The 24871-nt window shown below is 38.1% G+C and overlaps 1 protein-coding gene, 1 non-coding gene and 1 pseudogene across 2 annotated transcripts in view; all 3 read left to right on the forward strand.

The window, feature by feature from the left end:
- Window positions 1-24871, forward strand: part of DPY19L2 (dpy-19 like 2) — a 200074-nt gene that overhangs the window by 65744 nt on the left and 109459 nt on the right. Inside the window, exons 10-11 of the mRNA XM_053609456.1 lie at window positions 15287-15364; window positions 16073-16159. Coding sequence (XP_053465431.1) covers window positions 15287-15364; window positions 16073-16159 — 165 coding nt within the window. The remainder of the gene's footprint in view (window positions 1-15286; window positions 15365-16072; window positions 16160-24871) is intronic.
- On the forward strand, window positions 7763-14197 carry LOC128560211 (NEDD8-like; annotated as a pseudogene).
- LOC128560646 (U6atac minor spliceosomal RNA) lies at window positions 16690-16815 on the forward strand. Its single transcript, XR_008373115.1, has one exon. It is a non-coding gene; the product is annotated as a U6atac minor spliceosomal RNA (small nuclear RNA).

The raw sequence follows: 24871 nt of genomic DNA on the forward strand, positions 1-24871 counted from the left end.
TTCTGAGGGCAGTCTGCTTGCTTGAGTTACTATGTTCTTGGCTTTGCAGAAGCTTTTTAGTTTGATCAGGTCCCAGTAGTATATTTTTGATATGGCTTCAATTGCCTGGGGAGTCCTCCTCATAAAATATTCAGCCAGGCCGATTCCTTCAAGAGTTTTCCCTGCACTTTCTTCAAGTATTTTTATAGTTTCATACTTAAGTTTAAATCTTTTATCCAGTGAGAGTCTATCTTAGTTAATGGTGAAAGGTGTGGGTCCAGTTTCAATCTTCTACAGGTTGCCAGCCAGTTCACCCAGCACCATTTGTTAAATAGAGAATATTTTCCCCACTGAATGTTTGTAATTGGGTTGTCAAAGATCAAATAACGGTAAGTAGCTGGATTCATCTCTTGCTTCTCTATTCTGTTCCAGACATTTACTTCTCTGTTTTTGTGCCAGTACCATGCTGTTTTGAACACTATCGATTTATAGTACAGTCTCAGGTCTGGTAGCGTGATTCCTCCTGCTTTGTTTTTATTGCTGAGTAATGTTTTGGCTATTCGAGGATTTTTCTGATTCCATATAAAATGAAGTATAATTTTTTCAAGATCTTTAAAATATGACAATGGAGTTTTAATAGGAATTGCATTAAAATTATATATTGCTTTGGGTAGTATAGACATTTTAACAATGTTGATTCTTCCCAGCCATGAGCATGGTATATTTTTCCATTTGTTAACATCTTCAGCTATTTCTTTTCTTAAAGTTTCATAGTTCTCTTTGTAGAGATCTTTCACGTCCTTTGTTAGGTATACACCCAAATATTTCATCTTCTTTGGCACTCCTGTGAAAGGAATAGAGTCCTTGACTATTTTTTTGGCTTGGTTATTGTTGGTATCTATAAAGGCTACAGATTTTTGGGTGTTGATTTTGTAGCCTGAGACATTGCTGTATTCCTTGATCACTTCTAAAAGTTTTGTAGTAGAATCCCTAGTGTTTTCCAGATATACGATCATATCATCTGCGAAGAGTGAAAGTTTGATCTCTTCTGAGGCTATGTGGATAACCTTGATCGCCTTTTCTTCCCTAATTGCAATGGCTAAAACTTCCATTACAATGTTAAAGAGCAATGGAGACAATAGTCAACCTTGCCTGGTTCCTGATCTAAGTGGAAGGTTCCTGATCTAAGTGGAAATGATTTCAATTTAACTCCATTCAATACCATATTGGCTGTGGATTTGGTGTAGATGGCCTGTATTAGTTTAAGAAATGTCCCTTCTATACCAATTTTCTTAAGTGTTCTTATCATGAAGGATGCTGGATATTATCAAAAGTTTTTTCTGCATCGATTGAAAGAATCATATGGTCCTTATTTTTTAGTTTGTTTATGTGCTGAATTACATTTATAGATTTACATATATTGAACCAGCCTTGAGACCCTGAGATAAATCCCAGTTGGTCATGGTGTATAAAGTTTTTGATGTGTTGTTGGATTCTGTTTGTTAGGATCTTATTGAATATTTTAGCATCAATATTCATTAGTGATATTAGTCTAAAATTTTCTGTTCTTGGTGGGTCTTTCCCTGGTTTGGGGATCAAGGTGATGATTGCTTCATAGAATGTGTTGGGTAATATTCCTTCTTTTTCTATATTTTGGAAGAGGTTTAGTAATATAGGTACTAGTTCTTCTTTAAAGGTTTGGTAAAATTCTGACGTCAAGCCATCTGATCCTGGGCTTTTCTTTTTAGGGAGATTTTGTATAGTTGATGGTATTTGAGAACTTGATATAGGCCTGTGCAACATTTCCACTTCATTCTGGCTAAGTCTTGGTAGTTGGCGTACTTCCAGGTATTGGTTGATTTCTTTCAGATTTTCATATTTCTGAGAGTAGAGTTTCTTGTAGTATTCGTTAAGGATTTTTTGAATTTCTGAGGGGTCTGTTGTTATTTCATCTTTACCATTTCTGATGGATGAAATTAAGAGATTTTACTCTTTTTTTTTCTGGTTAGGTTGGCCAAAGGTTTATCTATTTTATTGATCTTTTCAAAAAGCCAACCTTTGGATTTATTGATCTGTTGTGTATTTCTTTGTTTTCAATTTCATTTAATTCTGCTCTGATTTTGGTTATTTCTTTTCTTCTGCTGGGTTTGGGATTGGAGTGTTCTTCCTTCTCCAGTTGCTTGAGATGTCCCATTAAGTTATTAACTTCCTCTCTTTTTGTTTTCTTGAGGAAGGCTTGCAGTGCTATAAATTTCCCTCTTAGGACTGCCTTTGCAGTATCCCAGAGGTTCTGGTAATTCGTGTCTTGATTGTTGTTTTGTTCCAAAAATTTGGTGATTTCCTTCTAAATCTCATCTATAACCCATCTATCCTTCAGCATAAGGTTGTTTAGCTTCCATGTTTTTGTATGGGTATACAGGTTCCTGTTGTTATCGAGTTCAACTTTTATTCCATGATGGTCTGAGAAGATGCAAGGAATAATTTCTATTTTTTTAAATTTACTGAGGTTAGATTTGTGGCCTAGGTTGTGGTCAATTTTGGAGTATGTTCCGTGGGCTGATGAGCAGAATGTGTATTCAGTTTTGTTGGGATGAAATGTTCTGTAGATGTCTATTAAGTTCAGATGTTGAATGGTTGAGTTTAAATCTAAAATTTCTTTGCTTCGCTTCTTTTTGGAGGATCTATCCAGTACTGCTAACGGGGTGTTAAAATCTCCAACTACTATGGAACTGGAGGAAATCGAGTTGCTCATGTCTATTAGAGTTTCTCTTATAAATTGAGGTATGTTGTGGTTGGGTGCATAAATATTAATAATTGAGATCTCATCATATTGAGTATTACCTTTAACAAATATGAAGTATCCATCCTTATCCTTCCTTATTTTGGTTGGTTTAAAGCCAAATTGCGTTTGCGAATAGGATTGCAATGCCTGCTTTTTTCTGCTTTCTATTTGCCTGGAATATAGATTACCATCCCTTCACCTTGAGTCTATATTTGTCTTTTAATGTAAGATGCGATTCTTGTATGTAGCAGATATCTGACTTGAGTTTTTGTATCCAGTCAGCCAACCTGTGCCTCTTTAGAGGAGAATTTAAACCATTCACATTAATTGAGAATATTGATAAGCCTTTTCAGAGTCTGGTGGACATTTTTAATCCTTTTGCGACTGTGGAAATTGGAATTTGATCAAAATTTTCTGGGTGGATTTACTTTTGTGGTGGAGGATTACACTGGTCTTTATGGAGGATATGTCTGAGAATATCCTGGAGAGCTGGTTTAGTTATGGCAAATTTCTTCAACATGTGAATGTCATTGAAGTATTTAATTTCTCCGTCATAAATGAAACTCAGTTTAGCTGAATACAGGATCCTGGGTTGAAAGTTATTTTGTTTTAGGAGATTAAAAGTCGATGACCATCCTATTCTAGCGTAAAGGGTTTCAACAGAGAGATCTGCAGTTATTCTAATATTCTTGCCCTGTATGTGATGGTTTTCTTTCGTCTGGCTGTTTTCAGAATTTGCTCCTTCATATTAACTTTAGTGAAATTGATTATGATGTGTCTGGGGGATGTCTTATTTTGGTTGAGTCATTCTGTTGTTCTGAAACTGTCTGCTATCTGAATTTCAGAATCTCTTGGCATGTCTGGAAAGTTCTCCTTCATAATCTCATGTAGAAGAGACTCTGTGCTTTGTGAAGCCACTTCATCGCTTTCGGGGATCCCTATAAGAGAAATATTGGTTTTCTTCTAATTATCCCAGAGCTCTCTGAGAGAGTGATCTGTTTTTGCCCTCCATTTCTCTTTCTCTTTGAGAGTTTGGGAGTGTTCGAAAGCTTTGTCTTCAATGTCAGAAATCTTTTCTTCTGCTTGCTCCATTCTGTTACTGAGGGATTCTACTGTGTTTCTTAAATCTTTGAGGGTTGCAACTCTTGTCTGAATATGTCAAAATCTTTGGTCATTTGGTCTTTGAATTCGTTGAATTCTTGAGATTATCTTTTGGGTTAGTGCTTGGAATTCTAATTCGATTTTATTTGCTATCCTGATTCTGAATTTGATTTCTGACATCTTAGCTATTTGTTTGTGCATGGGATCTTGTCTCCCCAAGGATTAATGGGCAGACACAGCACAAGATCCCATGCTTTGGGACTTTTTGATAGGAGCCATTCTCACTGGGGTTAGGTGATATATATATCTCAATGTTGTTTTGATTTACATTTTTCTGATGGTTAGAGATATTGAGCATTCTTTGTTTTTGTTGCCAATTTGTGTGTCTGGATTTGAAAAATTTTTGTTCATATCTTTTCCTCTCTCTCTTTTTTCTTTTTTCTGAGACAGAGTCTCACTTCATTGCCCTGGATCGAGTGCCATTTCATCATAGCTTAAAGCAACCTCAAAATCTTTTTTTTTTTTTTTAACTGGTTAGTGCCATCTCTTTTTTTTTTAATTAAATCATAACTGTGTACATTAATGCGATCATGGGGCACCATACACTGTTTTTATAGACCGTTTGACACATTTTCATCACACTGGTTAACACAGCCTTCCTGGCATTTTCTTAGTTATTGTGTTAAGACATTTACATTCTACATTTACTAAGTTTCACATATACCCTTGTAAGATGCACCACAGGTGTAATTCCACCAATCCCCCTCCTTTCACCCCTCTTCCCCCAACCTCAAAATCTTGGGCTTACCTCAGTATCTAGGACTACAGGTGCTCACCGCAGCACCTGGGTAATTTTTCTGTTTTTAGTAGAGACAGGGTCTCATTCATCCTGCAAGCTGGTCTCAAACTCCTGAGCTCAGGCAATCCACCCCCTTGGGCCTCCCAGAGTGCTCAGATTACCAGCATGAGCCACTGCACCAGCCTTTTGTTCACTTTTTAATGGAATTGTTTGATCTTCTGTTCCTTGCTGATTGGCTTGAGTTCTTTATAGATTCTTGTTATCAGCCTTTATTAGATGTATAGTAAGCAAATTCTTTCTTTCATTCTGTAGGTTGTGTATTTGCTGTATTGATTGTGTCCTTGGCACAAGGACATTTGATCATGTCCCATTTATTTATTTTTGTTGCTGGTGTGATTGATTTTGAGATTTTCTTTATTATTTCTTTGCCTAGGCTGATATCTATAAGAAATTTTCCAACATTTTCTTCTGTACTACTTAGAGTTTCATGTCTTAGATTTAACTATATTATGCCTCATGAATTAATTTTTGTGAGTGGTGAGAGATGCAGGTCCTTTTCCAGTCTTTTATATGTAGCGATCCAGTTTTTCAGCACCATATATTGAGTTCCCCAGTTTTATGTTTTTGTTTACTTTGTCAAAGATCAGATGGGGATATGAGAATGGTTTCGTATCTGAGTTCCCTGTTCTAATCTATAGGTCTATGTCTCTATTTGTATGCTAGTTCCATGTCATTTTGATTACTATAGCCATGTAGTATAGCCTGAAGTTTGGTAAAGTGATGCCTCCAGATTTGTTCTTAGTCTGTAAGGTTGCATTTGGCTCTTCAGGGTCTTTTCTGATTCTATACGAAGCATAACTTTTTTTTCTAGATCTGCAAAATAATGTTGATATTTGAATGTGGATTACATTGAATCTGTAAATCCCTTTGGGTAATATAGCCATTTTAACAATGTTGAGTCTGCCAATCCATGAGTATGTTATATCTGTTTACATCCTCTATGATTTCTTTACTCAAGAGTTTTGTAGTTCTCCATATACAGAGGTCTTTTACCTCAGTTGTTAAATGTATTCCTAGATACTTCATTTTCTTTCATGCCACTGTGAAGGGTATTGTGTCTTTGATTTGATTCTCAGCTTGACTATTGTTGGTATATATGAAAGCTACTGATTTGTTATGTTGATTTTATATCCTGGACTTTGGTAATTTAATTGATCAATTTCAATAGCCTTTTGGTTGATCTTTGGGGTTTTCTGCATATAAAATCATATCATTGGCAAAGAGCAATAGTTTGACCTCTTCTTTACCCATTTGGATACACTTAATTTCCTTCTCTTATCTGATAGCTCTGGCTAGGATTTCCAGCATTATGTTGAATAGAAGTGGTGATAGTGGGCAACCTTGCCTGATTCCAGTTCTAAGCAGGAATCTTTTCAATTTTTCTGCAGCCAATATGATGTTGGCTATGGATTTTTCAAAAATGGCTTTTATCATTTTGATGAATCCATGCTTAGGCTCTTAAGTGTTCTTATCAAAATGGGTTATGTATTTCATCAAGTGTATCTGTTAAGAGAACTGTATGATCTTTATTGTTCCTTCTATTTGTATGTTGAATTGCATTTATCAATTTGCATTTGTTGAACCAATCTTGCATCTCTGGGATGAAGCCTACTTGGTCATTACAAATTATTTTCTGAAAAAAAATTTTTTGATGTACAGTTGAATTTGGTTTGCTAAGATTTTATTGAGAATTTTTGCATCTTTATTCATAAAAGATACTGGCCTGTAGTTTTCTTTTCTTTCTTTTTTTTTTTTTGTTCCGTGTCATTTCCGCCTTTGGTATCAAGGTGATATTTGCTTCATAGAATGAGTTGGGGAGGGTCCCTTCCTTCTCAATATTGTGGAATTTCTGCAATGTAGGTACAGTTCTTTTACAAAGGGTTGGTAATATTTGAGTGTGATACCAACTGGTACAGGATATTTTTGTATGTGTTTGGAAGACTTTATTGCTGCTTCAATTTTGGCATTTGATATTAGTCTATTCAGGAGTTCTATTTCTTCCTGATTAAGTCTAGGGGAGGTAGTATGGTTCCAAGAACTTGTCCATTTCCTTCACATTTTCAAGTTTATGAACATAGAGATTTTTATAGTATTCAGTGTTGATATTTTGTATTTCTGTGATATCAGTTATGACTTTCTAATTTTTGATTGAGCTGTTTGAATCCTTAATTTTTTATTTGTGCTCAAGCTGGCCAAAAGCTTACCAATTTTGTTTATCTTTTCAAAGAACAAATTTTTTGCTAGTTTTCTCTTTGGTTCTTTTGTTCTCAGTTTTGAGTTCTGCTCTGATGTTGGTTTCTTCTTTTCTTCTGCTGGGTTTGGGATTAGTTTGCTCTTCCTTTTTCAGTTCCTTGAGATGGTTCATTAGATTGTTGATTTGTGATCTTTTTGTCTTTTGGATGTGGGCATGTCAGGCTATGAGTTTTACCCTTGGGACTGCTTTACAGTAAACCACAGACTTTGATGACTTGTGGCCCCATTTATCATTTAGTTCAAAGAATTTTTTTATTTCCATCTTTATATCCTCCTTGACCCAACTATCATTAAGCAATAGGTTGTTTAGTTTCCATTACTCTGTGGAGGAACAAATGTTTCTGTTGGAATTGATTTCTAATTTTATTCCATTGTGCTATGAGGAGATACATGGTATAATTCCTATTTTTTAAATAATTTTTTGAGACATGTTTTGTGGCCTTTGATGTGATCTATCTTAGAGAATGACCCATGAGCTCATGAGAAGAACATGGGCCTAACAGACATTTATAAAACATTCTACCCAAACTACTGAATATATGTTCAAGCTCCAGAAGGAAAGCCTCAAGGCCCTGACTAGGGAGGAACCTGAGGCAGAATGTTGGAACAGATCCAAGAATCCAGAAGGAGGTCCATGAGGAAGGCAGGACTGATCCAACCTGGAGGGTGAGCTGGGGATTAAGTACTAAAGGAGACAGTTCCAGCCTGGAGGGTGAAGTCTGAGCTGACCAAGTGGCAGGCTGTTCTGCAGGCTTGAGGACTATTCAGATGCTATTTCAAGTGGGATGATGTGGGTACCTGCAGCCTCGGGCCAAGGAGCTATCTACACCCCTCCAAGGACTCACCAAATCAAAATGGTGGCCTGCTTCCTCCCAGATTGGAGTCTGGTACTCCTTGCCCATGTCATCCAGTCCCCATGCTCAGATCCTCTTGTGCTATATGGCTGAAGTGCTTTGTTTCAGGTCACTGGGTAGGGGTTAGATAGTCCACAAGTCATCTACTCTCTCCACTGCCCACTGCAGGGCTGTTGTGTTGTAACCAATAGATCAGAGTGGCCCTAGCTCTCGTCTGGTCCATGCCACACCTACTGTCTGATGAGGTAACTCTGTACAGACTTCAGCCTTGTCCATAGGCTGACTGGCATAATCCTGTGGGAGTGGTGCAGGCCATGCAGCAGCTCAGTTTGCATAGTGCCAGCCAAATGAGCACAGCAACTCAGCACTCCCTGGTCCTATTGTCCTGCATAGTCTCTGGTCTTGTTATGTAGACAGTGTGCACATAAAGTTCATGTGCAATTTACTATGTTAAACTATTTTAAAATGCACATGGGCTTTATGTCCACCCTATATATCTCCCCATCATTTGTTTGCTTTTTTTTAACTTCCACTCTGTGTGGCCCATGTTGTTTTTCTGTGATTTCACAATCCTATTTCTGAAAGGAGTGATCCAAATGGAGGCAGCTATCTGCACCTTTCTCTATTTTTCTTGGGAGCAGTGTGTTGGCAGGCTGCTTCTAGTCTGCCATTTTCTGCATTCTGTGTACCACAATTTCTTTATCTATTCATCCATTGATGGACTTTTAAGTTGATCCCCAGTCTTGGCCATTGTACAAAGTGTACCTAGCAGTAAGATGGCTGGGTCATTTGGTGGTTTTATTTTCAGTTTTTCAGCAATCTCCATATTCTCTTTATAGTGGTTGTACTAATTTACATTTTCACCAGCAGTGTACAAGTGTTCCCATGTTTCCCTGTCCTCACCAGCATTTATTTTTTCTTGTCTTTTTGATAAAAGCTGTTTTAACTGAGGTGAAATGATACCACATGGTAGTTTTGATTTGCATTTCTCTGATGATTAATGATATTGAGCATTTTTTCATATGCCTATTAGCTATTTGTATGTCTTCTTCTGAGAAATGTCTATTTAAACATTTTTCCCATGTTTTAATTGGATTGATTGTTTTCCCTTTTGAGTTGTTGGAGCTGTTTATATATTCTAATTATTAATCCCTTGTCAGGAGGGTAGTTTATCAATATTTTCTCCCATTCCGTGTTGTATTTTCAGCTTATTGATTATTTCCTTTGTTGTGTAGAAGCCTTTTAACTGTATGTGATCCCTTTGTCCAGTTTTGTTTTGGTTACCTGTGTCTTGTGGGTATTACTTAAGAAGTCCTTGCCCAGACCAATGTCCTGAAGCATTTCCCCAGAGTTTCCTTATAGTAGTTTCATAGTTTCAGGTCTTACATTTAATCCATTTTGATTTGATTTTTCAAATCAAAGGGTCTAGTTTTATTCTTCTGCGTATAGATATCCAGTTTTTCTAGCACCATATACCATATACCATTTACTGCATTTACTGAAGAGACTGTCCTTTTCCCACTCTGGTTTGATTTTATTTTGTTTTGTATTTTTAGAGATGGGGGTCTCACTCTTGCTCAGACTGCTAGGTTCAAGGGATCCTCTTGCCTTAGCCTCTCAGAATGCTAGAATTATAGGCATGAGCCATTGTGCCTGGCCCCCACTGTATGTTCTTGATTATGTTGTTAAAGATAAATTGACTATAGACATGTCAATTTATTTCTGGATTTTCTGTTCTGTTTCATTTTCTATGTGTCTGTTTTACACCAGTATCATACCTTTGGGGTTATTATAGCTCTGCTGTATACTTTGAATTCAGATAATTTGATTCTTCTGGTTTTGTTCCTTTTGCTTAGTATATGGTAGGTTTGGCTATTTCAGGTCTTTTGAGTTCCATTTAAATTTTAGGATTCTATTTCTGTAAGGAGCATTATTTGTATTTTGATGGAGATTATATCAAATCTGAAGATTTCTATGCGTAGTATGGACATTTTGACGATATTGATTCTTCCAATCCATGAGCATGGAATGTCTTTCCATTTTTCAGTGTCCTCTTTAATTTCTTTCATCAATGTTTTATAGTTTCTGTTGTAGGGATCTTTTACTTCTTTGGTTAAGTTTATTACTATGTATTGCTTTATGTTTGTAACTACTGTAAATGGGATTACTTTCTTTTTCTCATATTATTTGCTGTTGCCAGTTACTCTGTTTAAGAAGACTGAGAATAGGTTCCTAGACCCTTCTGGCTTGCAAGGTTTCATTTGAGAAGTCTGTGGTAATTTTGATAGATTTTTCTTTGTGATTTCCCTGCTCCTTTCACCATTTTTCACTCTTTTCATAGGAGTGCCTCTTTCATGTTTACTTTGGGCAACTTAATGATTATGTGTTGTGGTGACTGCTTCTTCCTGATGACCCTTCCAGGAGTCTTGTGTCCTTATTCTACCTGAATATCTGGGTTTCTAGCAAGGCCAGGGAAGTTTTTCTCAATTTTTCCCTCAAATAAATTATCTAACACTTGTGCATTTTCTTTTTCATCCTGAGAGATACCTATGATTTTTATGTTTGGCTTTACATAATTCTTTTTTTTTTTTTTTTTTTTTTTTGAGACAGTCTCACTATGTCAGCCTTGGTAGAGTGTGGTGACATCACAGCTCACAGCAACCTCAAGCTCTTGGGCTTAAGCAATTCTCTTGCCTCAGCCTCCCAAGTATTTGGCACTACAGGTGCCCACCACAACACCTATTTTTTTGTTGTAGTTGTCATTGTTGTTTGGCAGGCCCGGGCTAGGTTCCAACCTGCCAGCCCTGGTGCATGTGGTTGGTGTCCTAGCCACTGAGCTACAGGTGCTAAGCCAATCCCACGTTTTTTATAGGCTTTGTTTGTTCCTCTTATTTCTCTGTTCCTTTTTGACTGATTTGTTTAGCTTATAGGGATTATCCTCAAGCTTTGGGATTCTTTCTTCTGCCGCATCTAACCTATTCATAAGGCTTTCCACTGTGTTTTGTAATCCCTTGAATGAGTTTTTCTTGTACACAATTTCTGTTTGGTTTTTCTTTAATAATTCAATGTCTTTAGAGAATTTTTCATTCATTTCCTGCATTGTTCTCCTCCTCCTCCTTCCTCCTCCTCCTCCTCCTCCTCTTCCTCCTCCTCCTCCTCTTCTTTTTTTTGCGTTGTATTTCTATTTTCTCTTGTATTTCAATGAGCATTTTTACAGTCCATATTTGGAATTCTTCATCTGTCATTTTAACCATTTTATTTAGGTTGGTATCCATTTATGAGGAGTTGCTGATTTCTTTGGGGGTGTGTCCTTTTGCTCTGATTTTTCATGCTTTCACAGTTCTTTCTCTGATTCTTTCTTATCTGGCCTCTTAATCTAGAGCTGGAGGTGCTAGGGCTGACTTATTGTCTCTGAGTCCCCAAATATTGTTCCCAGACCATGCTAGGGAGAGGAGTTCTGGCCCTGAGTTGCTTTTAGGGTGTTTTAGCAGGTTTGATGACTCTCTCAGGTTACCTTTGACTTGTCTTCTTTTCCTCCCAAGTCTTCACCTCTTCTCAACAGAATGTAATGAGTTTGGTTCCCCAACTTAGTCTTCAAGTTGGTGGATTGTACTTGGGAGTCCAAATCTGCCACTCTCTAATTGATTGAGTTAGAAGGTACTATGTTTAGCTATGAGTGTTCCCACTGTTATTGACTGTAGTTTAGATGGGGTAAACTTTTGTGCCCCTGGTAGACTCTGGTCCCCCAGGTGGGGCCTATGAATGCCACAAGCTTTAGGGGCGAACCTGTAGCTTCGAGGGGGTTGCTTGGTCCCTACTTCCACTGAGATGGGGGGTGAGGTGGGGCAAAATAGATGGTGAGGAAGAAGCAAGATAGATGTGGGGAGGGAACAAGACTAGGGAGCTTTGCCCAGCCTCAGAAGGAGTCAGAGGTTGTTCATCTAGCTAATAGGGGGAGTCACTGTATGGAATTTTGGGCAATCTCCCCAAGTCTGTAGAGCAGCTCCTGATGGGAGGGACCCAGTCCTGGAATTGCTAAGGCCCTAACCCAGGCTTTTTCTGTCCCTGCCCTCTTCTCTGTGAGATGGAGTGTGTGCCCTCCCTATTTGCTCCCTAGAACTGCACAGCACTCTCCCCTCTTACCAGTACACATGCATTCCCTTCCCAACCACCACTGTCTCTCCAGCTACCCCACAGTTTGTGGGTCTGGCATGCATCTCCACTGGCCACTGGCGAGTAGGGGAATCTTCAGTCATGCACCCCTGTTCCACCAGTAGATGCCAAGATGAGGGAGGTAGGCCTTTCTATCTGCAGAGTTCTCTGCCATAGGTACACCCCCACTGGAGGAGAAGTGCAGGTTCAAGAGTTTCTTGGATCAAGTTGCATTCCCTGTTGTAGTGAGTGGTGAGAGGAGCTGCAGGGGATATGCTCCTTCAGTCCTCCTGCCACAGCCTTCTTTAATGTGGCACTTCTCCGGTGAAGTGTGGTTCGTAGACTGTCACTCCCTCCTGTTGGATATGTTCACAAGGGCTCTCTTAACACCCGACCTGTGACCTCCACTTATCCCTATGTCTTTCTGCCTGGTTCTCATATTAGGGCACCAGGTTCTACCCTCCTGTTTGAGCCACCAGCAGGTGCATGCACCAAACGACTGTGGGCAGAGAGATCAGATAGACTGTGGCTATTCCTTGGACTTGGGCAGGAACCCACCTCTAAGGCTGAGAAACAGCCGAACACAGATCACTCTATCGGCGCTATGCTTGAGAAGAAAGGTTGTGGTCTCTCTGCAGTGCTCTTGTGTCTGGGGGACACTGGATCCTGCCTGCCTGTCCAAGCTACTAGTGGACAACTGTGTGATGCGCTACTGCTGCAGCTCTGCTCTCTGAGGTGATTCAGCTGCAAACAGGCCGGTTGTGGAGACACAAACCTCTCAGGGCAGAGAGCTTCAGTATTTGCTATGGGGATGTGGGGAATATGGCTACAGGCCAACTTGAGCCAAAATTACTTTTTTGGGATGCCAGTAATGGAGGCAGTACAGAGAAAGAGGCATCCAGATGCATGAATGCCCAGTTCTCTGGTCCCTAGTGGCACTTTCACATGGAATGAGAACCCTGTGTCTTTCCTGCTGCTGGCTGGAGGCATTGTGTGTGTGTGTGTGTGTATGTGTAGTGGGCAGTTCCTTACCCTTTCACTGGGTTCTGAAGGGCCTTCCTGGATTTGGTCTGTGCTACCAATCTCTCTTCTCTAACTTCCTGTCTCTCAGCTTCAAAGTTCCTCTTGGTGGGGACCTCAGACTCTCTGTTGTCTCTCCCTGTGATCTGTGTGGGAGCAGTAATTGTTTTCCCTTCTCCTCAGTCAAACCTTCTACTCTTCTGTTGGGTCGAACAGCTATGTCTGTGTCTGCCATCTTGCAATGCAGCCGGATAGCTTTTTTTTTTTTTTAAGACAGAGTCTCAAGCTGTCGCCCTGGGTAAGACTGCTGTGGCATCACAGCTCACAGCTCACAGCAACCTCCAGCTCTTGGGCTTAGGCAGTTCTCTTGCCTCAGCCTCCCAAGTATCTGGGACTACAGGAGCCCACCACAATGCCTGGCTATTTTTTGGTTGCAGTTGTTATTGTTGTTTGGCAGGCCCAGGCTGGATTCGAACCAGCCAGCTTTGGTGTAGGTGGCTGGCGCCCTAACCATTTGAGCTACAGGCGCCAAGCCTGGATAGCTTTTGCCTGGTTATTTTTGCTGTGGTGCTGAACATTATAAAAACATAAACTTTTTTTATAACATAAAAAATTATAGAGTTGGAGTTGCTCCCTGGCATGATGGGAGAAGTTTGTTTTGTTCCCATTTTCCACTAGCCCCGGCTTGCTAGGGACTCTCAGAATCTCAGAGATGTCATCTTCGCCATAACTAAACTGACAGCCTTCTTTTTATTTATGCCACTGAACCAAAACCGGTGAGCATCCCTGAGCCTCTTGGGAGCCCAGTGGAAAGAAGCTGAGGCAGGGTGAAGCCTGACAATGACCTGGAAGCAGAAGTGACTCCCACAGGTGTAGTGTTGCAGAAAGGCAACAGGGACCATAGTGGCGGAAGCAGCTATTTGTCCATGTACAACCCCAAACTGGAAAGAAGATACTAATTAAAGTGAACATGCTGACCAGAAAGGAGATTGAGATTGACATTGAGCCCACAGACAAGGTGGAGCGAATCAAAGAGCATATAGAGGAGAAAGAAGGAATCACTGTACCACAGTAGCAGCTCATCTGCAGTGGCAAACAAATGAATGATGAAAAGACAGCAGCTGACTACAAATCCTAGGTGGTTCAGTCCTCCACGTGGTGTTGGCTCTGAGAGGAGAAGATAGTCTTAGGCAGTGATAGTCCTTCCATTTTATCTGCTCACCCTATCTGTCATAATGAGGCATCATATATCCTCTTACTCTCTGGGACACAGAGCCATTGCTCCTTCCCCTAGATGCCTAGTGTTGTATGTCTACTGGTGGGAGACTGTGAGGACCCCTGCCCTTGCTGGCTATTGGGTTTTAGTTTGCAATCCTGTGTGCTTCTTTCTCTTATGTCTATGTCCTTGGTTGTCAAGAAAACATTTCCTGCCCCCCCCACAATGGAGTTAATTTGAGGATATTAACTTCCTCCAGAGAAGATTAAATTTGTTTCCAAAAAGCAAGTAAAGGCACTAACAATCTTGAATCACTTTTATCCAATCAGATTGAGTTGATCAGTAGGTGAACTTCAGTCTTTATGAGGGCTGCTTGACTTCTGGTTCACTCTTAAGAGTATAGTGTTTTGAAGCTCCAAATGCAAGTCTGGAAATTTACCAGACATCCCTTTCCAATGCCTGCTCATCTTGCCTCAAGCTCTCCCAGTTGGCAGATTCCTTTAGGTAAAAGTGACCCAAAATTTCCCTGGTAGCTTGTCTTGTTAATAATCTGTGTTTATATATTTTATATATATAAATTTTAATATGGTTCATTTTCTATTCATGTATATTTATGTATTTTTTCCTAATTAATCCACAGTTTTCATGGGAAAGGTTGGTTCAAATTATTTTGCCTGGCATTCTTAGAAGTGTAACTCTTTTTTTTTTTTTTTTTTTGAGATAGAGTCTCACTTTGTCACCCTCGCTAGAGTGTGGTGGCATCACAGTGCCCAGCAACCTCAAATTCTTGGGCTGAAGCAATTCTCTTGCCTCAGCCTCCCAAGTAGCTGGGGCTATAGGCTCCTGCCACAACGCCTGGCTATATTTAGAGATGGGGTCTCCCTCTGGCTCAAGCTAGTCTCAAACTGTGAGCTTAGGCAATCCACCCACCTCAGCCTCCCAGAGTGCTAGGATTATAGGCATGAGCCACCGCACCCGACTGTAATTCTTACATTTACTTTGCTTATGCACAGTGAAGTATTTGTTCTCTACATTTGTTTTACTTTTGCTTTTCTATATTTTTATTTCAGATAGCCTCATTATTTCCCATGTATATTGTGGGATACATTGAGCCAAACAAGTTTCAGAAGATCATTTATATGAACATGGTAACATTTTTAATATCTATACATCAAATACTAAAATAAGTTATGAGAGTTGATGAAATGTAACTGATTGTTTTATGGGGTACCTTCTCTTTGGTACTGTTTAATACATAACAATATTAATGATGTCATGAAGGAAGACTGGAAATATACATTATAGATATTATGGCAAATTATACTTACAACTAAACTGTAGATTTTTTTGTACTCTTTAGAACTTTTTTTATGTATTGTTATTGCCACTACTTGTGAAATTGCCTTTTCATTCTCAGACCTGAGATTTTTAGCACTTTGCATGAATATTACACTCTATCTGAAATTTTGTTGTTGCATTTTTGTTTTTATCTTAGTTTCTAAACACATTTTCCTTAAAAAGTAAAAAATTGTAAAGCTTCACAAGTGATGGAAATTATAAAATAATCCAAAAAAGATTAGTGAAACTAATAACTCTTTTATTATCTTCATTATTAAAATTATAGAAAGCATAGTTATTTTTATTTTTTTCAAGTAGAAGATAGAGAAAAACATTAAATTTTGTCATAGGATTTATAGTCTTGAATTTTAATACTTAGAAGCTACCATTGATTTAAAATTCTATTGTTTAACCAAGGTTCATATAGAATTTATATTAGAAATGTCTATATGCCTTCAGATAAAATAGGCAATTTGCCATATATGTAATAACTATAAAATGTGTGGGTTTTTTTTCAGGCTTCAGTTCTCCTTTGTTTTATTTTGATGTTTGGAAATCCAATGTACTTATCTTCTTATTATTCTTCATCTTTGTTAATGACATGGGTAAGTATTAAGTTCTTGAATTTTTTTTTTTTTTTTAGCCTGCGAAATACCAGGTATTCACGTGTTCTGATGAAAACTTTTTTATGTTTTATGTACCTGAAGAGTCTGTAATGATATTTCCTTTCTCATTTCTGATATTAAATATTCATGTCCTATTTGTTTTTTGATCAGTCTGGTTAGAGGTTTATTAATTTTGCTGATTTTTCTCAAGGAAACAGCTTTTAGTTTCATTGATTGGCTCTACTGTGTTTTGTTTTCAGTTCCATTGATTTCTACTTAATCTTTATTACCTTAATTCTTCTGCTTACTTTGCATTTAATTTGTCCTCTTTCTTTTTCCTGTTATTTTAAAGGTGCAAGGTCATTGAGCCTTTTTTTTTAAATATAGATGTTTAGTGCTATTAATATCCCAGATATTTTCATGTAGGGCATTTTTCTTTTATTCAGTGTTATTTATATTTTCATACATTTTACTCAAACATATGATACAGATGCCTCAAAAATATTATTATTCTTTAAATAGTTGTCTTTGTGTTGTATGAAAGGAGAGAAGGTTAGCACTCCCTTTGACAAGGATGGAAGAGACCCTCGGGCCTGACAGCACACATACGGTTAAGGCATTGCCACCTACTTCGTGGCATCTAAGCATAGTTTTTAAGCTATAACCCAACTATAACCCAAGATGAAGAGGAAAGAGGAGAGGAAGGGCAGGGGAGGGGGAGAGTGGGTGAAGGGAGGGTAATTGGTGGGACCACACCTATGGTGCATTTTACAAGGGTACATGTTAAATCTACTAAGGGTAGAATATAAATATCTTAACACAATAACTAAGAAAATGCGGTGAAAGGCTATGTTAACCAGTTTGATGAAAGTATTTAAAATTCTATATAAAACCAGCACATTGTACCCCATAATTGCATTAATGTATACTGCTATGATTTAATAAAAAAATAAAAAATAGTCATCTTTTAAAAATATTTAAACATAAGTAAACAATCTTATATATTCACCCTGTAGTTGCTATTTCCAGTGCTCTTGAGTTGTGTAGAGATAGTTTCACATTTTATATTCTTTCTGTTTGAAAGACTTCTTGTAACAATTGCTTTAGTGAAGATCTGCTTCTCATGAAGCATTTTGCCCTCATTGTTGAAAGGTATATTTCCTGGGCATAGAATTATAGGTGAACAATATTTTTCTTTAATATTTAAAAGATGTTGCTTGACTGTTGCTTGCATATTTTTCTTGAGAAATCTTTTGACATACTTGTCCTTTCTTTCTCAGTACATATGATTTCTTATTTCTCTGGCTGTTAAGACTTTATCACTTATTTTTAGCAATTGGTATATAATATGTATTACTATAGCTATCTTTATATTTCTTGTATTTGAGATTCAGTTGAAATTCTTGGATCTCTGGGTTTATAATTTTCGTAAAATTTGAAAGAAAATCTATTGAGACAGGATTTCCCTTTGTCACATTTAAAACATTTTTGACCATTATTTGTTTGAATATGTTTTATCCCTTCTCCTCCCATTTAGGTACTCTTATTACTGTGTACTGTGAAATTATCCTGTGGTTAACAGATCCTGTGTTTATTTTTGTCTATATTTAAGTTTTCTAGTCTTTTTTTCTGCAGCATCCAATCTGTTCTTAATTCCATCCAGTGTATTTTTTCTCTTAGACATTGTAGTTTTCATATCTAAAAGTTCAATTTGGATCTTTTAGAACATTTGTCTGTAGTTAACACATTCCCTCTTTCTTATCTCTTCTTCAACATGTGTAACACAATTGTATATTCTTTATGTCTTCACCTACTATTTCTGTCATCTCTGTCAGTTTTAGTTGATTCTGTAGGCTTCATGAGTTTTACCTTATTAGGTGCAGGATAGTCTTTTATTTCTTTAAATATCCTGGAGATTTTTACTGTAATGCAGTTAATTTACTTGGAAATAAGTTGATTCTTTTGGGTCTTGCTTTCAGGATTTGTTAGAAGGTTAGTTTATGGCTAATATCGCTCTGCTACTGAAACAAACCCTTTTATGTAGACTATGTGATGCTTCTTGATTTATGAGGTTTCCATACTGTGTGGGAGCAAGAACTACCCCTTATTTGTCTAGACTCTGGGGATTATTCCCCATAATTGTTTCATATGCTTCTAGTCCTGACTCCAGGGTGTTTTTTCTAAAGTGCACACACTGATTGGTGAGCTGAAGATGCAAGGGGGACCCTCTGCAGACCTCTGGGGCCCTGACTCTATGCTACTCTCTTCTCAGCTGTATTCTGACGTGCAGACTCTAGCTGCTCTAGTCTTCCTAGCTCCAATTCATGTACACTTCTGGTTCTTTCCCTGTTCTACAGTCTGGATACTCTGAGGGCAGTAACTGAGAGTCATCGTATGACTCACCTCATTTCATTAGTGTATTTCAGGGATCTTTCTGTGATCTTTGCCCATGTGCCTATCCAGTTTCTTGAAAATCATTGTTTCGAGCGGAGCAAGATGGCGGCCGAGTAACAGCTTCCTTTCATCTGGGCACCGTGAGTCTGGGGAGATAGGACTCCAGGCATCTCTGGCTGGTGGGATCTTCCTATCATCACTCCTATGAGGATACAGGGATTCAGCGAGAGACTTCTGGACCCCAAGAGGAGGACTAAAACAGTGGAAAAATGGCAAGTGGTCGCGTGTGTTCAATCCATCTAAACCCGCTTACAACTGTAAGTTCAGTAGCAGCGAGACTGCAAACCAGAAAGGCCTTACCTGTGAACTGTTTTGGTGTCCGTGGACTTGGCACTAAGTTGAACTGCCTTGGGGAGGGCCTGAGCAGGAGTGCAGAGAACTTTGGCCTTTGTCTAGGGCCCCAGTCTGAGCCGCTGAGCCAGACGGAGCTAATAGTGTTTGGCGGTGGGTCACACGGAGCCATTGTGAGTGATCTGCCCCGGCAAGCTCCGCCCTCAGGGTCACAGAGCTAGAATTGGGAGCTGGTAACCCAGCAACCAAGTAGCCTAAGGGGGGGGGGGTCTGAGCCGCCTTGCAGCCCTAACCCTCAGGGGCAGAGTGAGACCGGTTTTGGCACACTGGGTAAGTGGATAGTCACTTCAGCAGTGATTCCAGCGAGAAGCACTTTACTGGGAAAGCTTCTGCTCAGCAAGTTTACAAGTTCAAAGAGCCTATTAAGTGGGCTGAAGAGAGATTTAGGGTGTCTACCTGCTGGGATTTGAGAAATCAGCAGCCTCCAGTTGTATCAGAACTGTGATTAACATCTCATACCCCAGAAGACCACGTGTTGCCCAGACAATATTCAATAACATATATAAACTGCTTTGTTTTTGGTTGTGTTTTTTTTTTCTTTTTTTGTTTAGTTACTTTTTTTTGTTTATTTTAACGTTGTTGATGTTCTTTTGTTTTTTAATTTCAATCTTTTCCATACAGATCCTTTTTCTTTCTCAATTTTCCTAGTTTAATTATAATTTCCCATTGCTGCCTTTTTTAATAACTAGAACTTCATTTTTGCTAGTGTTTCTACCGCTATCATTTGGTTTTTCATCCAATTTTATCCCCGTAAAGTTTTCTGTTTGCTTGTTTTGGTTTGATTTATAGCATTTTTGTCTTTCCTCTCTACTTGGTGGAGGTGGGGTACTGTGTCTGATCAGGTTAGCAAACAGCTGCTGACCTGAAGGGAACCATCCACTGGGCACCCCCAGAAGGTGTTTTTTTTTTAAGGTTGTGTCTAAGTACCCTACTGTACACCTATATTGCTCTGTCTCCCTCTTTCTGTGCCTCTCTTCTTTTTGTCAATATTCCTTATACCCACCCCCTCTCCTTTCTCTATTTTTCTTTTTTTTCTTATCACTCGGTCCTCCTTTCTTTCATCCCTTTTTTGCTCTTCAACCTTCTCACCCTTCTGGTCCTGTAACCCTTAGTCCACAGGCATGAGAACTTAAAGAGCAAGAGGAAGTGAAAGGAAAATTAGGGCAAGGAAACAGATAAAAGAAATCACCCATGAAGAAGAATCAGCAGAAAACTCCAGGCAACATGAAGAACCAGTCTAGAACAACCCCACCAAGGGACCATGAGGTAGCTACTGCAGAGGATTCCACCTGTAAAGAAATGTTAGGAATGACAGAAAGGGAATTTAGAATACACATGCTGAAAACAATGAAAGAAATGATGGAAACAATGAAGGAAATTGCTAATAAAGTGGAAAATAACCAAAAGGAAATCCAAAAACAGAATCAAATAAGAGATGAACGATATGAAGAATATAAAAAGGATATAGCAGACCTGAAGGAACTGAAACAGTCAATTAGGGAACTTAAAGATGCAATGGAAAGTATCAGCAACAGGTTAGACCATGCAGAAGAAAGAATTTCAGAGGTAGAAGACAAAGTTCTTGAGATAACTCAGACAGTAAAAGAGGCAGAAAAGAAGAGAGAGAAAGCAGAATGTTCACTGTCAGAATTATGGGACTTTATGAAGCGATCCAACATACGAGTTATAGGAATTCCAGAAGGGGAACAAGAATGCCCCAGAGGAATGGAAGCCATACTAGAGAATATTGTAAAAGAAAATTTCCCAAATATCACCAAAGATTCTGACACGCTGCTTTCAGAAGGCTATCGGACCCCAGGTCGCCTCAACTCTTACCGAGCTTCTCCAAGACACATTGTGATGAACCTGTCCAAAGTCAAGACAAAAGAAAAGATTCTGCAAGCTGTCAGGAGTAAGTGCCAGTTGACCTACAGGGGCAAATCCATCAGAGTGACCGCAGACTTCTCTAATGAAACTTTCCAAGCCAGAAGACAGTGGTCATCTACCTTTAATCTACTTAAACACAATAATTTTCAGCCCAGAATTCTGTACCCTGCTAAGCTAAGCTTAAAAATCGACGGAGAAATCAAATCATTTACGGATATACAAACATTGAGGAAATTCGCCACAAGACCAACTCTACAGGAAATACTTCAACCTGTTCTGCACACTGACCACCACAATGGATCAGCAGCAAAGTAAGAACTCAGAAATCAAAGGACAGAACCTAACCTCCACACTGATGCAAAAGATAAAACTAAGCAATGGACTCTCACAAAATAAGACAAGTAGAATACTACCACACTTATCAATTATCTCAATAAGTGTTAATGGCTTCAATTCCCCACTGAAGAGACATAGATTGGCTGACTGGATGAAAAAACACAAGCCATCCATTTGCTGTCTGCAAGAAACACACCTGGCTTCAAAAGACAAAGCTCTGAGTCAAGGGTTGGAAGACAATTTTTCAGGCAAATGGAATTCAGAAGAAAAGAGGAGTTGCAATCTTATTTTCAGATACATGTGGATTTAAAGCAACTAAAGTCAAAAAAGACAAAGATGGTCACTTTATATTGGTCAAGGGAAAACTACAACAAGAAGACATTTCAATTCTAAATATTTATGCACCCAATTTAAATGCTCCCAGATTCTTGAAGCAGACCTTACTCAGTCTGAGCAATATGATATCTGATAATACCATCATAACAGGGGACTTTAACACTCCTCTTACAGAGCTGGACAGATCCTCTAAACAGAAATTAAACAAAGATATAAGAGATTTAAATGAGACCCTAGAACAACTGTGCTTGATAGACGCATATAGAACACTCCACCCCATAGATAAAGAATATACATTCTTCTCATCACCCCATGGAACATTCTCCAAAATTGATCATATCCTGGGACACAAAACAAATATCAACAGAAAATCATTGTTTCATGTATTTTGCTTTAAAAACTTTGAAGTTCCTTAATCATTATTATAATTAGTAGCAGTAGTATTATGGTAAAAAAACACAAAATGTGTAATATTTTATTACATTTTTAAATACAGTATTATTAACTATATGCATGTTATCATCATCTGATCTTTAGAAATTTTTCATCTTGCATGACTAAAACTTTGAAACCATTGAACAGCAACTCTCCTTTTCCCCTTACCCTATTCCTTGGCAGCTATCATCCTACTACTGCTTCTATGAGTTTAACTACTATAGCTATTTCATATGTAAGTGAAATTATGTCCTCAAGGTTCATTCATGTTGTGGAGTATAGAAAGATTTCATACTTATTTAATATTAAATAATACTCCATTGTATATACATACCACTTTTTTTTTTTTTGCAGTTTTTGGCCAGGGCTGGGTTTGAACCTGCCACCTCTGGCATATGGGGCCAGTGCCCTACCCCTTTGAGCCACAGGCGCCGCCCCATACCTTATATTCTTTATCCGTTCATTCATCAATGACATTTGATTTGTTTCCACCTAATGCTATTCTGAATAATGCTGCAATGAACAAAAGAGTGCAATTATCTCTTTGAGATCCTGTTTTCAATTTTGTTGGATAAGTACCCAGAAGCAGAATTGTTGGATTGTTTGATAGTTCTGTTGTTCCTTTTTGAAGAGTCTCCAGACTGTTTTCTCTAGTGGCTACACCATTTTACTTTCCCACCAACAGTACATTAGGGATATACTTTTTCTTCATTTTTGTCAATGTGTGTTATTTCCGGTTATGTTTTGGTTTGTTTTATTTTACAGTTGCCGCCACAACAGGTATGAAGTGAAATCTCACTGTGTTTTTGATTTACATTTCCTTGATGATTAGTAATGTTGAATACCTTTTCAAATACCTGTTGGCCATTTGTGTGTCTTTTCTTGAGAAATATTTATTCAAGTCTTTTGTCCATTTTTTTTTAATTGCAGTATTTAGGGGTTACTATGCTCATCAGAGATATTGGCCAATAGTTTTCTTATATTGGTTTCAGGGTAATGGATGGCCTCAGGAAACGTGTTTGAAAGTATTCCTTCCTCTTCAATTTTTGGAAGAGTTTTAAGAAGAATTGGAGTAAATTCTACTTTAAATATTTCATAGAATTCTCTAGTGAAACTGTCTGGTCTTGGGAGGTTTTTGATTACTGATTTAATCTTACTAGTTATAGGTCTTTTTAGACAGTCCATTCATAATTTACTCTAAAGAGGTTGTATGTTTTTGAAATTTGTTTATTTCCTCTAAGTTATTCAGTTCATTGGTTTATAACTGTTCACAATAGTTTCTTCAATTTTTTATAGTTTCATAGTGTTTTGTTGTGGGCTTCCTGTAGATAATTCAAGTACTCTATAATATCTAGGCATGTAGGTTATTTCTTACATTTTGGATTTGCAAAGTTGCAGTGAATAATCTAGTGCACTTATATCTTCCAATTGGAAATTCAAGAATCTTGGATCATTTGGGGAATTTTTCCACCAGCTAGCTAATAAAGAATTCTACTCCAAATCTAAATAATACCCAGGCCCAAGAATTTATTTTCTCATGGAAAGCATTTTTCTATCCCAAATTTGGGGATAAGCAAATAACACTTCAACTTCTGGAGATGGTAAGTGAAGTATTTCTGGTCACTGTATTTCTAGTTTGGACTGTTATAACAAAAATACCAGGGACTAGGTGTTTTACTTTATTTTCTTTTTTTGTTTTAGGTTAATGTGAGAGTACAACTAGGTTACAGTGTTTGCATTTGTTAGGTGGAGTTCCTGTTGTGTGTCCTGCACCAAAGAGGTGTGCCATATACTCTTACATTGTGCCCATTAAGTGAGAGCACACCAATCTCCTCTTCTTCTCCCCTTCCCCATTTACCCCCAGCTTGAATAGAATTGGGTTTATCTCTTATGTGGGTGTGTATTAGATCATCTACAGGCTTCATCTTAGTATTGAGTACATTGGATACTTGCTTTTACGTACTTGTGATACTTATCTAAGAAGAATGTGCTTCAACTACATCCAAGTTAATATAAAAAATGTAAAGTCACCTTTTTTTATGACTAAATAGTATGCCATGGTATACATATGCCACAGTTTCTTAATCCATTCATGAATTGATGGGCATTTAGGTTGTTTTCACATCTTGGAGATTGTAAATTGAGCTGCAGTAAATAGTCTAGTCCTTATCTCCTTATGATAAAATGATTTTTTTCTTCAGGGTAGATGCCTAGTAATGGGATTGTGGGATCAAATAGGAGATCTAATTTGAAATCCTTGAGGAATCTCCATACTTCTTGCCAAAGAGGTCCCATAAACAGTGTAAAAGTGTTCCTTTCTCTCCATATTTGCAGCTTTGGGATTTTGTGATCTGGGTTATTCTCACTGGGATTTGGTGATGTCACAGGGTGGTTTTAATTTACATTTTTTATGATGATTAGGAACAATGATAATTTTTTCATATGTTTGTTAGCCATTCATCTGTCTTCATCAGAGGAGGTTCTGTTCATGCCTCTTGCCCAGTGATGGATGTGATTGTTTGCTCTTTTTTGTTGATTAATTTGTGTTCTCTGTAGATTCTAGTTATCAAATCCTTGTCATATTTATAACATGGAAATATCTTTTCCCATTCTGAAGATTTGTCTATTGGCTTTAATTTTTGTTTCCTTAGCTGTGTAGAAGATTTTCAACTTAATTAAATCCCATTTGTTTATTTTTACAGTTGTTGCATTTGCCAATGAAGTCTTCTTTAGAAAATATTTCCCAGGATTGACATTGTCAAGAGTTTTTACACATTTTCTTGTAGAATTTTTGTCATTTCATGTCTTAAATTTAAATCTTTTATCCAGCGAGAGCCAATTTTTGTCAGTGATGAGAGCTGCAGGTGTAGTTTCAGACGTCTACAGGTGACCAGTTCTCTCAGCACAATTTAT

This window comes from Nycticebus coucang, chromosome 11 (genome assembly GCF_027406575.1).
Source record: "Nycticebus coucang isolate mNycCou1 chromosome 11, mNycCou1.pri, whole genome shotgun sequence".
Classification (NCBI taxonomy): domain Eukaryota; kingdom Metazoa; phylum Chordata; class Mammalia; order Primates; family Lorisidae; genus Nycticebus; species Nycticebus coucang.